We start from the raw sequence: 14359 nt of genomic DNA on the forward strand, positions 1-14359 counted from the left end.
TCCTCTCTCTCTCTTTGTTGCGCCGCCTCCTCCAACTTCGAATCGCCGTAGCGCCACCTTCTCCGACGATAGATCTGCTCGAACTCTCTCTCCCTCTACGCTGCAACAGTCGCCGCCAGCTTCCTTCGATTTCAGCCAACACCGTTGTGGCTTCAGCCTCCGCCCGCGGCGAGGTCACCGACGGAGCTGTTGCTGCTCCGCACCAACCGCAAACAAAACTTGTAAATATTGAACTATTTAAAACCACATATTGCTTCACAATGTTTGATTTTAAGGTTTAACCTTTTGAATTAGAAACCAGCACCGTGTGGTTTGGAGGTGTGCTTCACAATGTTTGATTTTGAGGATTAAAATTTTGAATTAAAAATCAGTAACGTCTGGTTCAGAGATTTGCTGTATAATGTTTGATTTTGAGTTTAGAATTTTGAATTAGAAACCAGCAACATCTGGTATGGAGGTTTTAAATTTTGAATCATTTAAAATCACAGTGAAGTTCGAGCTTGTAAAATTTGCATTTAATCAAGTTTGTATATTTAATGATTTTGTAAATTTCTGTATTTCTATTTTTCTCGTTTGTAAATTTTTGGCATGGAAATATCAAATTATGAAGCTATGAATATGGAGGTGAGTTTGAGTAGTTGTTAATGTTCTTCAATTCACAACTAATTTGATGAATTCACAATTTAATGTTTTTGAATTCACGACCACATCTATAAATTCACAATTTAATATTCTTGAATTCACAACCAGATTTATGAATTCCCAACTAAAACTCGAATTCACAACCAAAATAAATTCTAGTTTTAGTTGTGAATTCAAACTTTAAAAACTCAAATTCACAACCAAAATAAATTGTGGTTGTGAATTAAATTTTGGTTGTGAATTCGTTTGTTGTGAATTCACAAACAAAAAATTCTAGTCGTGAATTAAATTTTGGTTGTGAATTAAATTTTGGCTGTGAATTCACAAACAAAAAATTCTGGCAGTGTGAATTCACAACCAAAAATTTTTGGTTGTGAATTCACACTGGTTGTGAATTGCGGGATTTTTTAAAGGGGTGATGTAAAGTGGACATTTTTTTAATTTTTAATGTGGAAGGGTATTTTGGTAACAGTGGCCATTTTTTAATATTTTTATCTTAGTGGACAATTTTTAATTTTACAATATGAAAGTGGCCATTTTAAAAATTCACTCCTATTTTTACGGACTCTTAACTTCGTCCAATATTTTTTATTTTTTTTATTTTTCATTTTTCAAGCGGGTCTTACTCTATTTATCAATGTATTAGGAAGATTGAACTTCCTTTATTTAATATTTTTAATGAATTTTCGTTTTGTTTGATATAATCCTAAAAATATTGTCTCAAACTTTGTAGAAGCAGACAAGTTTTGTGTCTTCGTTTTTTATTGCTTCATTTAATTTTTTTTTCCATCGGATTTCACTTAATGTTGCTATGTTAAAGAAAAAAAAAATTAATTTTTTTTTACTTTAATTTATTTCTACGTGCATTTGATTAATATATGAATGTTAATAATTTGAGCAGTTAATATCTCCAAGATTCATGTGTGTTATTTCGTAAATTCAATCCTGGGTTATAAAATATTTTGCTTATATAATGGCTATTAGTAAGAATATAATCTCTCAATTGAAATTTTAAGAAGAGGTAATTGCCCATAAATACATTACATTTCCCCATTTTCTGGAATTGCACATGACCTTTAAAATTCATCTCATAATACATAACCTTTCTTTTTCTTCTGGAATTGCACATGGTCAACCAATCACCAACCGAAAAAATGACGTGGATGCCGGAAACGTCACATATACACGCCGAAAAAAAATTAATTGATGTGGCAGCCATGTAGGAAATTATAATTTTTTTTGCTATTAAATTTGAATTTTCAGAATATAGAATTAAGGTATTAATTTCCCAAATCTCCAATTTTCCCCTAAATTCCCTAATTTTACAATTTCCCCCATTTTACAATTGCCCTAGCGTTCAGACTTGAATTTCGATCTGCTCCACAATTGCCCTAGCATCCAGCGATCTGCTCCACATTGCTCTAGCTCCAGCGATTACGCCAACACCAAGAGAGGCTCCAGCTCCGGCGATTACACCAACACGAACTGGCGGCGAAGGCTCCGGCGCAAGCGACGAACCGGCGACCAAGACTCTGGCTCACGGGACGAACCAGGCAGGGAGACGAACGTGTCGCTGTTGATTTAACCTAGATTGTGATCTTTCCCCTAACATCAGCTGCTAATTTGGATAGATTTCACGAACTCAATTAAAGCGAACAAGCCGGCAATTTGAATTATTCATTGTGCATTTGGCATGGGTTGCTTTCTTTATCCAGGGCCTACTGTGCTGAAAACTTAGTTGATATAATCATTTTTTGGCTGGTTTAAATGCATTTATCGTTGTCGTGTTGTTGATTATGGTAGAACTGCAGGACTGATGGGAAATTGTTGTTTTCGTGGGATCTAGTGATGGAAGGTTGCGATCAGCGATGTCAGGAGGCCAACCATCGGGTTCGGCGCAAGCCGATAAAGATCTGTCCGTTCGACAATTTGTTGCAAATGGGGAAATTGTAAAACTAGGGGATTTAGGGAAAAATTGGGAATTTGAGAAATTAATGCCTTAATTCTATATTCTTGAAATTCGAATTTAATAGCAAAAAAAAAATTATAATTTCCTACATAGCTGCCACATCAATTATTCTTATTTTTTCTGGCATGTATATGTGGCGTTTCCGGCATCCACGTCATTTTTTCGGTTGGTGATTGGCTGACCATGTGCAATTCCAGAAAGAAAAAAAAAAGATTATGTATTATGAGGCGGATTTTAAAGGTAATGTGCAATTTCAGAAAATGGGGAAATGTAATGTATTTAGGGGCAATTACCCCTTTTAAGAACTATGGATCTTAAGCATATGTTACTCTTCTTATCCCTCAATTGGCAGTTTATACCCATAGAGTGGGATCCGCTAGAGAAATACTCCCTTCGTCCCATCACAAATGTCCCAATTTCCCTAATGAGATGTCTCATTACAAATGTCTCATTCTTTTTTTGGTAAATAATTAATAGACTAATTACTAATGGGCTCACCACTTACTCTCTTTTTATACCTACTTTTACAAATTCCAATATATTTTTCTCTCTCTACCAATTCCCTTTTATCTACTAATTACACATTCCTTAGTGTTCGTGCCCAAAAGCAATGAGACATTTGTAATGGGACGGAGGTAATAGAAAATTAAAATAAAAATAAAAATATTGGACGAAGTTAAGTGTCTGTAAAGAATGGGGGGGGGTTGCTTTTCCTAGGAGATGTTGAGGGGCTGACAGCCCAAAATCAGAAGATGAAAAGGTAAATGTGTTAGGGGGTTATATGATAGGGGGCTATTTCTCGCTAAATATATTTCTTGTAACATTGAAAGGGCATAAATTAAATAATACTCCCTCCCTCTCTCGAACATCTTCTTAAGGAAAGATGACACAAATTTTAATAAAAATTAATGAAAATCGAATGAATTCCACAAAAAGTGAAGATTGTTAGAGTAATAGTTAGTGAAATTTATGATATGAGAAGTTAGATAACTAGTCTCATTTACAATTTCTTTAAACAATGAAATTTCGATCAAATTTTCTCAAATGAAAATTAAAAGATTAACGGAAAAAAATAGTCTATTATTTGCCCTTTTAATAGATGTTGGCCCATTTTGATATTATAAACCCAATAATATGGTCTTAGAGAAGTAGCATTGTGGCTCGTTGGAGGGCCTCGAGCTGTGCTCATAGAGCATCCACAATGGGGGCTCAATAGCCAGTGCGAGCCCCCATTTATTGCACCCGCTCCCGTTGCCGCACCGACGGTGCAAAGGGCCGAAGCGCCCCAGCGCTCCGGGTGCAAGCCGCCGCACGTGTTGCCACCTCCCTCTTTTATCCCTATTTTAGTGTTTTACATAAAAAAAAATAATAATAAATTAGAGAGTCAAGGGTGGGCTCTCTCACTGTGGAAAGTGGGTGCAATAGTAGTGGGGACCATCATTTGCACCCACTTGGGGCTCACCATTGTGGATGCTCTAACGAGCTCAGCTCATTCACAAAAAACATTGGCGTGTGTTTGCCACACAAAAAAAAAAAGAGAAAAAAAAATTGAATTTAAAATGGACCCATAATCTACTATCTAAAATGGGAAATGAAATGGGGATTTGTGTTTATTTAATTTAATTTTTTCAAATTTTATTTATATTTTTTAATTTCAAGTTTTTGAATTGTTTTATTTTAGAATTCTAAATTTTTTCAATTCTTTTAATTTTTTTAACCTATTATTTAATTTCTAATATAATTTTTTATTTTAATTATTGTAATTCTCAAATTTAAATTAATGAAATGTTAGATGTTAAAATTCAATATTTATTTAATTTTAACATGCTTTTAAATATAAAATGAGAAATGAAATTTTTAGAACCTTTTTATAGACCCCACAAAACAGAGATAACAAGAAGCAAGGAAAATGGTTCCTACTTTCTGACCACATTGAACATTTTCTCAATATTCTGATGGCAGTGATCGTCAGGGAGATTGTCAAAGGGAAATTGTCAACTATCACAGTTCGTAGTTGCAAACGCAAATTGCACGTTACAATATCCATGACGATGATGTATAATTAAATATGTATACCTAGAGCGGTATTACCATGAATGAAACTGAAATTCAAGTAGGACAATATAAGTCACAATGTCTGGAATGATGCCTTTATCTTTCATGGTATGCAACACTGAAAATGCATCAACAATACGATGAGTTCCGCACAAACCATCCAGCAAGACAATGTAAGTCTTTATATTCGGAGACACTTGTAGAGCTTCCATCTCATTAAAAAGCTTCAAGTTGTTTTCACATTTGCCTTCACGAAATAAGGCCTCTAGCATTATGGTATAAGAAACTACATCGCACTTTAACCTTTTGTAGGAAATTATGGTAAAAAGACGTGAAACTTCATCGACTTATCCCTTTTTATGATACCCGTGCATCAAGCTAGTGTAGCTAATGATATTAATTGGGTTTGATTCCAAAATTTACTGCCAATTGAAAAATGCGTTCGGCTTCGTCCATTTTCCCTTGCAAACAATATTCATTCATCAATAAATCATCAATAATTATTTTAGAAATTCGTGGAGGGTTGTTATAATATTATTCTAAAAATTCTTACAATTTCTTCAATCTTCAAGTGTATGTGTGTGTGAGAGAGAGAGGCAAGTTGAGACTTTTCTTGAGGAAAGTGGAAAATGGAAAAAGGGACACCAGTCCAACCCAAGTCTGCGAGCTAAAAAGAAACGAATAAATCATATTTTTACAGAAGCTAAAAGAAACGCGAATAAGAAAAAGATAAGATTTTTACTGCGAATTCGGTGAGAGAGTAAAGGAAGGAAGATATATATTTTCCAAGGAAGTACTCCTTCTGTCACCCCCCCCCCCCATTACTAATAGCTTCATTTACATTTTTTTTTTTAATTTTCATGTTCAAAATAGAGTCATACTTAGTTCGACAGAAAAAATAATAAATATTATTCAAAAAAAAATCAGCCTGCACCCGAATCTATTGCTACATGAATAAAAAGACTTGTACATTTGTGTGCATGTGTTGATCTAACGATAGATTGTTAATGCTCAAGACTTGAGGTCTTGAATTCAAGTTCACCGTGCGATTTTAAATTTCGTAATTTATATTAAAATAAAAACTTGTATATTTTGGACGTTAAGATGCGTAATTTACTTTCTTTGTTTCCTGGAGTCCAAATTTTTAAACCACTCCTAGAGTCAAAATTGGTATAGCAACAAAAAGGGTGGGGATAATCGTAAATGAAAAGTACTTAAATACTCCCATTCCATCCTTCACAAAAATTATAGAGTAATTTGGGGAATGAAGTTTAATAAATAATTCAAAAATATGTATAAATTGAAAATTAGATTTTTAAAATTGAATGGAGAAATAAATCATCAATAATTAATGATTTGTTGAACTTTAATTTATAATGCGTGAATCTAACATAATTAGTTCAACAAGAAATTTGCAACATTATTTATCATTATGCATGCCAGAAATAGTTTTGAGTTAGATTATAAAATCAATGTATCAATTAATAATTTGATCCACAAAATATTGTCATTAGACGAATACATTTAAAAATTTCTAGAGCCCATATAGACGTTCAAATGGTGATAAAAGACTTAGTATATATAAGAAATCATCTTCAAGAAATATTTTAATCACGCATTAATTGTAATGTAGACGACTCAAATACTCAAATTTTAAATAATTTTGAAATTCATCATAACATGATTATTGAATAAAATAATAAATCATGTATTATTATTCGATACACATGGGGAGAATAATGAAGCTCTTATGCGGCCCACACAAAAATATTTACCCCTATTCCCAATAATTCAAAAATAATTGAATTGAGAAGAACAATTTCTCTATAATATTTTAAATTGTCGTATTTTTTTCATCAAGAATAAACATATATCAAGTAAAATATTAATTGCTCTTCAAGAACATGTGATATTCTTCAAGAATATATATATATATTTTTTAATTTGTTACAAAGAAAGGAAAAAACTCACTCACACTCTAGCTCCTAGGGTGATTCGAACCCCCGACCTATTGGTTGGAGGGGAAGAGTCTTACCAACAGACTGTGCTACTTCGGGAGTAACAATATAAATCAAATATTCACTTTTATAACTATTCAATAAGAAATGTGAATTTATTAATTATAACTGAATTAAAAAAATATTTGTGATTTTGCTTCATTTTTTCTATTAATAACTTATTAATATATTATGAAATTTAACACAAATTATAATAATTTATGATTATAAAATTCATGGATTGTCTGCAATATAATGCACACTCTCTGTTAGAATAAAATAATAACATGCACAATCGTTGTTTAGTAAATATAAAAGGAGAGGTAGATTGTTGGTGGCAGACAAAAGTTTCTGCTTTTACTTTTTGCTTTTCCTTTGTTGACTTCTTTTCCGTAGTGAAAGTTGTAAGGAGAGAGAGAGAGCATTATTCTGTAGCTTCTTCATTTTCGATAGAAGAGAGCAGAGAGAGCTGTGAGAGAAAAACTCTTGCAGAAGAATTGGGGTGTGATATACACGAGTGATTGTGAGGTATTTGAAGAGGGTTTTTCCAGCGTGGGTTTGAGAGTGTACGAGAGTGAGAGGTTGATCTCATCTTGGGTGTAATTCTCGATTCATTGTGTGACGAGTTCGCGGGTTGTGCGAATCGTCGGAGTTCTTCAATATTACGATTGGTGTTGCTCCCGTGGACGTAGGCATTTGCCGAACCACGTAAATCTCTTGTCTCATTTATCGTCTTGCATATGATCTTGATTACTTATGGAGATTTTCTTGTTTGCTAAAGATTGGGGACGTTTCTCGGTTGTATGTGCGTTATAAATTGTTTCCGCTGCATTGGTATTATTGTATGATACCAACAATTGGTATCAGAGCTTGATATCAAATTTGGGTGGTTGAGCTCACATTTGAGGGGTATTGAGCTGGTCCTTGCAGAGGCGCATACCAGGTGTTCGACGAAATTCCTGAGAGAAACGAAAATCTGAAACAAGCTGAAAAATGACGTCTACGAGTGGTGCGGTCAAGATAAGAAAGTATGAGATAGCAAGGTTCAATGGGAAGAATGATTTTTCCTATTGGAGGATGCAAATGAAGAATTTGCTAATTTCACAAAAGCTACACAAAGCTTTGGCGGGTAAAGAAAAGAAGCACGAAGACATGTCTAATGAGGATTGGGAAGAGTTAGATCTTGAAGCACGAGCGTCGATCATTCTCTGCCTAGAGAGGAATGTTGCTTTCTTGGTGGACAATGAGGTAACCGCCGCGGGAGTATGGTTGAAGTTAGAGGCGAACTTCATGACGAAGACTCTAACGAATCGGATCTACTTGAAATCCAAATTGTACACTTGCAAGATGGAGGAAGGTACACCTATCCAGGAACATTTAAACAAGTTTGATAGGTGCATATCGGACTTGAAGGATATTGATGTGAAGGTGGAAGATGAGGATCAAGCTCTCATGCTATTACTCTCATTGCCAAAATCGTATGAAAATCTTGTACAAACCTTGATTCTCATGGGCGACACTCTGACGATGGATGAAACTAGGACTTCACTCCTGGCGGATGATCTTCGAAAGATTGCAACTAGTGGCATGGCTACTAGTGGGAGCAAAGAGCAGGCACAGGGATTGTATACGAGGGGCAAGACAAGTGATCGAGAGAAAGGCAAGGGAGTAAAGGCTAGATCTAGTTCAAAACCTCTTGCAGAGAGACCATGTTTTAAGTGCGGGGAACTTGGGCATTTCAAAGCAAATTGCCCCAGCAAGAAGACAACTTGGAAGAAGAACAAGAACAAGTACAACAACAGCGAGAAGGTACAAGGGACACAAGAAGCTGGTTTTGCTTCGCAGGAAGGGGATATCGGTGAGTGTTTCAATGCCACGGGTAACGAGGAAAGCTCCGGTAAGTGGATACTTGATTCGGGATGCTCTTATCATATGTCTCCGAATAGGAAGTGGTTTACTACCTATGAGGAAATAGATGGTGGAACTGTTTTGATGGGAAACAACCATTCCTGCAAAACAGTGGGGGTCGGTTCGATCAGAATTAGGATGCATGATGGGGTTATCAGAACCTTAAAGGATGTGAGACATATCCCGGAACTATGTAAGAACCTTATTTCTGCTGGCGTTTTGGACTCCGGTGGATGCAAAATTATCACTTGGAATGGAGTCATGGAGGTTGTTCGGGGTTCTTTAGTTGTGATGAAGGGTATCCGTCAAAGAAATTTGTATACGCTTTTGGGCACAACAGTGACGGGAAGTGCGGCAGTTGGAGCAGTTGGAACTAGTAGAAATCCAGGGGACTACACCCGGTTATGGCACAGGAGACTCGGACACATGTCAGAGAAGGGCCTGCATCTACTTTGTCAAGAAGGTTTGCTGAAGAACTTGAAGAAGCCTTGCATGGAATTTTGCGAGCATTGCGTGTACGGGAAAACACACCGAGTTTAGTTCAGGGCCAGCAAACACAGGAGCAAAGGCATCTTAGATTATGTGCACACTGATGTCTGGGGGCCAGCTACAGTTACCACCAAGGAAGGCTCCAGGTACTATGTCACGTTTATTGATGATTATTCTAGATATGCTTGGATTTATTTCTTGAAGCATAAGAATGAGGTGTTTGACACATTCAAGAAGTGGAAAGCAATGGTTGAAAACAGGACAGGAAAGAAATTGAAGACATTGAGATCTGATAACGGTACAGAGTATACAGATGGTGACTTCAAGAAGTTCTGTGACCAGGAGGGAATTGCTAGGCACTGGACTGTCAGGAATACACCGCAGCAGAATGGGGTCGCGGAGAGACTGAATCGCACGCTGCGAGAGCGAGCAATGTCCATGCGGTCTCATGCAGGGTTAGGCAGAGAATGGTGGGCAGAATCGATGTTTACAGCACTTCATGTCATAAATCGATCTCCACATTCGAGCTTAGGTGGAGATACTCCATACAGGCTATGGTCTGGGGAACATGCAGATTATGAGAGACTCAGAACTTTTGGATGCACAGCATACTATCACGTCAGCGAGGGAAAGCTTGAGGCGAGGGCCAAGAAGGTAATATTCTTGGGGTATGCAACTGGAGTGAAGGGTTATCGCTTGTGGTGTTTAGAAAATTCAAAGTTCATAATCAGCAGGGATGTTATCTTTGATGAGTATTCCATGGCAGCTAAGTTTAAAGCTACAATGCCCGGTGAAGATGAAAATGAGACGGTCAAGTCTCAGGTGATCGAGATAGAACCTAAGGATCAACCAGGTTCTAGTCGTGTTCAAGAAGTAGGTCATGGAGACACTCGAGAACAGAGTGATGAGGAGTCTGAGCTCGAGGCTCTTGATCAAGAGAATGTAGATGTTTTACACCAACAGCGGCTCGCGGATGATTTGGCTTCCACTAGGCCAAAGCGAGCATACAAGAGAGTTCAAAAGCTGGGGTCAGATCAGCCTTTGAAGCATTATGGGCAGGCAAACTTGGTCAGGTGCGCACTACCAGAGGATGATGCGGTACCAGCATCATACCAGGAAGCTATTCGGGATAAGAATAGCGCAAGCTGGTTGGCTGCGAATGAAGAAGAGATGGAGTCTTTTCGGAAGAATCAAGTTTTGGAAGGGGTTCTACCTTTGCCCAAAGGAAAGAAGGCTATTGGTTGTAAGTGGATCTACAAGAAGAAAGAGGATAATTCTGAGCTCGGTGGGATCAGGTACAAGGCGAGGTTAGCAAAGGGATATGCACAGAAGGAGGGAGTGGACTACAATGAGATTTTCTCTCCAGTAGTGAAGCACACTTCTATTCGGGTGTTGTTGAGTGTTGTGGCTCATAGTGATCTTGAGCTGGAACAACTCGATGTCAAAACCGCTTTCCTGCACGGAGACTTGGAGGAGGAGATTTATATGCGTCAACCTGAGGGCTACAAGGTTGAGGGTAAAGAGGATCATGTTTATCGCTTGAGGAAATCCATGTATGGATTGAAGCAATCTCCTCGACAGTGGTACAAGCGGTTTGATTCTTTCATGCTGAAGCATGGTTATTCCAGAAGTGATTATGACTGTTGTGTCTATATTCGGAGACTTCCTGGAGGTGAGTATATCTATCTTTTGTTGTATGTGGATGACATGCTTATTGCCTCGAAGAGCAAGGTGGAGATAGATAGACTGAAATCTCAACTTGGTAAAGAGTTTGAGATGAAGGATTTGGGCACTGCTAAGAAAATACTGGGTATGGAGATTAGAAGAGAGAGGACAAACTGTGTTTTGTTCCTGAGCCAGAAAAGCTACATTGAGCGGGTTGTGCAGAGATTTGGGATGCAGGATGCAAAATCGGTGGCAACTCCGTTGGCTCCTCATTTCAGGCTCTCTAGAAAGCTATCTCCCACTTCACCTAAAGAGAAAAAATTGATGGAGAAAGTGCCTTACACTAGTGCAGTTGGCAGTTTGATGTATGCTATGGTGTGTACACGTCCGGACATTTCACAAGCAGTTAGTGTTGTGAGCAGGTTTATGGCTAATCTTGGAAAGACACACTGGGAAGCTGTGAAGTGGATCCTTAGGTACTTGAAGGGTACCAGCGACACAGGATTGTGTTTTAGTGGAAATACATGTCAGGTTAATGAGTTTGTGGACTCGGATTATGCGGGTGATCTAGACAGACGACGATCTACTACGGGATATGTGTTCTGTGTACACGGTGCCCCCGTTAGTTGGAGATCGATGTTGCAGGCTACAGTGGCTCTTTCCACTATCGAGGCTGAGTACATGGCTTTGGCAGAGGGGGTTAAGGAAGCTTTGTGGCTGTGGAGTCTTCTGGGTGATTTTGGGATTAAGCAGGATCGCGTGGACCTGTGGTGTGATAGCCAGAGTGCTATACATTTGGCAAAGAATCAGGTTCATCATGCTCGTACCAAGCATATTGATATCAGGTATCATTTTGTGCGGGATGTCATAGAGGAAGGTGATATTTCTCTTATGAAAGTGCACACAGATGAAAATCCAGCAGACATGTTAACCAAGGTGGTGACGGGTGGTAAGTTTAAACACTGTTTGGACTTGCTACATATCAACCCGTGTTGATAATCAAACGGGGCAGCCTTTCGGGGCGGTGTTGGGGTGAGGTGGAGCTTATCCTTTTGTGTTCGAACTACAGGAGCTTGATCCCTGGATTGGGTATGTAGGCAACCATGGATTGGTGCAGCTTGTACGGGTGTCCATGTTCGTGGGCGGTGCTCGTATTCGTCCTACATTTGAGGTTTATCAAATGAAGTACGAGGTGGAGAATTGTTGGTGGCAGACAAAAGTTTCTGCTTTTACTTTTTGCTTTTCCTTTGTTGACTTCTTTTCCGTAGTGAAAGTTGTAAGGAGAGAGAGAGAGCATTATTCTGTAGCTTCTTCATTTTCGATAGAAGAGAGCAGAGAGAGCTGTGAGAGAAAAACTCTTGCAGAAGAATTGGGGTGTGATATACACGAGTGATTGTGAGGTATTTGAAGAGGGTTTTTCCAGCGTGGGTTTGAGAGTGTACGAGAGTGAGAGGTTGATCTCATCTTGGGTGTAATTCTCGATTCATTGTGTGACGAGTTCGCGGGTTGTGCGAATCGTCGGAGTTCTTCAATATTACGATTGGTGTTGCTCCCGTGGACGTAGGCATTTGCCGAACCACGTAAATCTCTTGTCTCATTTATCGTCTTGCATATAATCTTGATTACTTGTGGAGATTTTCTTGTTTGCTAAAGATTGGGGACGTTTCTCGGTTGTATGTGCGTTATAAATTGTTTCCGCTGCATTGGTATTATTGTATGGATTTGCATATGATACCAACATAGATAGATTGGATGTGGATTTTAGTAGGTTTGAATTCTTTGACAGAATTAACCAAACCACTCTAGTGCATGTTGGTTGGTGATATATTGTTAACGTATGCATTTTTGTGGATATATATGAGAGCATTTTGTAAGTATAAATTCTGAAAATGGATGGTGCAAAAGCAAGGGCGCAAATAAATTCTGATCCATGACTAATTCAAAAGTGGCATCTCTCTCCTATAACTATAAACATGCGTAATGTGTGAATAAACATAGGTAGTAGTTTTAGAGAGAGAATGGGAGACACGAGGAGAGTAGGCGTGGCTGTAGATTTCTCGCCGTGCAGCAGAAAAGCTCTGCGATGGGCCGTCGATAATCTGTCGAGGAAGGGTGACCACCTGATTATGGTGGTCGTGCGCCCAGACTGTCATTATGAATCGGGCGAGATGCAGCTCTGGGAAGCCACCGGCTCACGTACGTCCCTTTCTTTCTTTCCTTTTCTTTTTCTTCAATGTCACAGCGTTTCAACTTTCATTTTCCACGCTACCTTATTAGTGCCTACATACTCTTACTATAACCAAAATGTTTGTTTGTTTGCTTAATTATCATTGTTAGCCCTTATTCCGTTGAGCGATTTCACAAACTCCGTCATCATGAAGAAGTACGGCATTAGCCCTGATACTGAATCATTAGACATCGTCACCACTGCATCAAAGCAAAAAGAGGTACTTTATTTTTTGTATTTCAATTTTAAAAATCAAGGTTTTTATAAAATTGACTATATGTATATTGTGGTTGAAAATATCAGATAGTTGTGCTCTTGAAAATCTACTGGGGCGATGCTCGTGAAAAGTTATGTGAATCAGTTGACAACATTCCTCTTGACTCCCTTGTCATTGGCAATAGAGGCCTTGGCAAGATCCAAAGGTTCGATTCTTACTCTATATTCGACATGATAACAATACAAATATATTTATGATTTCCTCATCAACTACACAGACTACTAGCTAATCAATTTATATCCAAGTTTTAGCATTGTATATCACTATATTTCCCATCTGTCAGACATTTTTTTTTTGTCATTATTTCGTGACGGGGAGAAATATGCAAAGATTAGTACCACGAACCATGACAAAAATTTCCCACTAAAAGAATAACTAATTAACACAATTTATGTCCAAATTACTTCACTTGTCGCTCGAGATACACGAGTTTTGGGTTTGAATTGTTATCAATAAATTTCCATGTGCCTGCCAACTTTTTTTTTTTTTTTTTTCCTATGATGAGAACGTGCAATAGTAATATATGTATTAACTAAATTTGTTTGTGTAAACTTTACAGGGTGCTAATGGGCAGTGTTAGCAACTATGTGGTGAACAATGCTCCTTGTCCGGTTACCGTTGTGAAAAGTAGTGACTAATAAATTAGCTCACGATTTCCCGATGCTATTGTCGATGCAATGTGAGCAATAATGGTGGTCGTAGAGTACCCAATTTTCATTATATAGCATTCAATTATCAAATAAAATGATTATATGTATGCTAAACCAATTCATTCTTTTCTATGATATATGATCGCGATGTATTTAGATTTTATTTCTTACTTTTGCTATATTTATTAATTTAGTTTGGGTTATCGGCGGTTAAATCGTTTTTTATTTTTCTCACAAATTTTGAAAATTATTAAAAAATAAATAAATTTAAGAATTGTTGTAATTTTTTCATATATAAAAATTAGTCAAAATTAAAATTGACATGACAAAATCAATCAAAATGACGTGGTTTGCATTTTCAAAATCTTAAAAAGAAATTAAAATTAAAATTTTAATTCCACCTCACCCTCTATTTCTCTCTCAAATTCTCAATCCAACGACACTTTCGATCAGCAAAATCATCACCAGCACCAATAACCC

At 37.5% G+C, this 14359-nt stretch overlaps 1 protein-coding gene across 1 annotated transcript; it reads left to right on the top strand.

Annotated features, from left to right (window-relative positions):
* Nucleotides 1–12613: 12613 nt before the first annotated feature.
* Nucleotides 12614–14042, top strand: LOC131024224 (universal stress protein PHOS32-like). The gene is made up of 4 exons (XM_057953734.1): nt 12614–12921; nt 13063–13172; nt 13256–13374; nt 13789–14042. Exons 1-4 carry the CDS (start codon nt 12744–12746, stop codon nt 13865–13867), a joined length of 486 nt encoding a protein of 161 aa, XP_057809717.1. The 5' UTR covers nt 12614–12743; the 3' UTR covers nt 13868–14042.
* Nucleotides 14043–14359: the final 317 nt, after the last annotated feature.

This window comes from Salvia miltiorrhiza, chromosome 5, assembly GCF_028751815.1.
Source record: "Salvia miltiorrhiza cultivar Shanhuang (shh) chromosome 5, IMPLAD_Smil_shh, whole genome shotgun sequence".
NCBI classification, from domain to species: Eukaryota; Viridiplantae; Streptophyta; class Magnoliopsida; order Lamiales; family Lamiaceae; genus Salvia; species Salvia miltiorrhiza.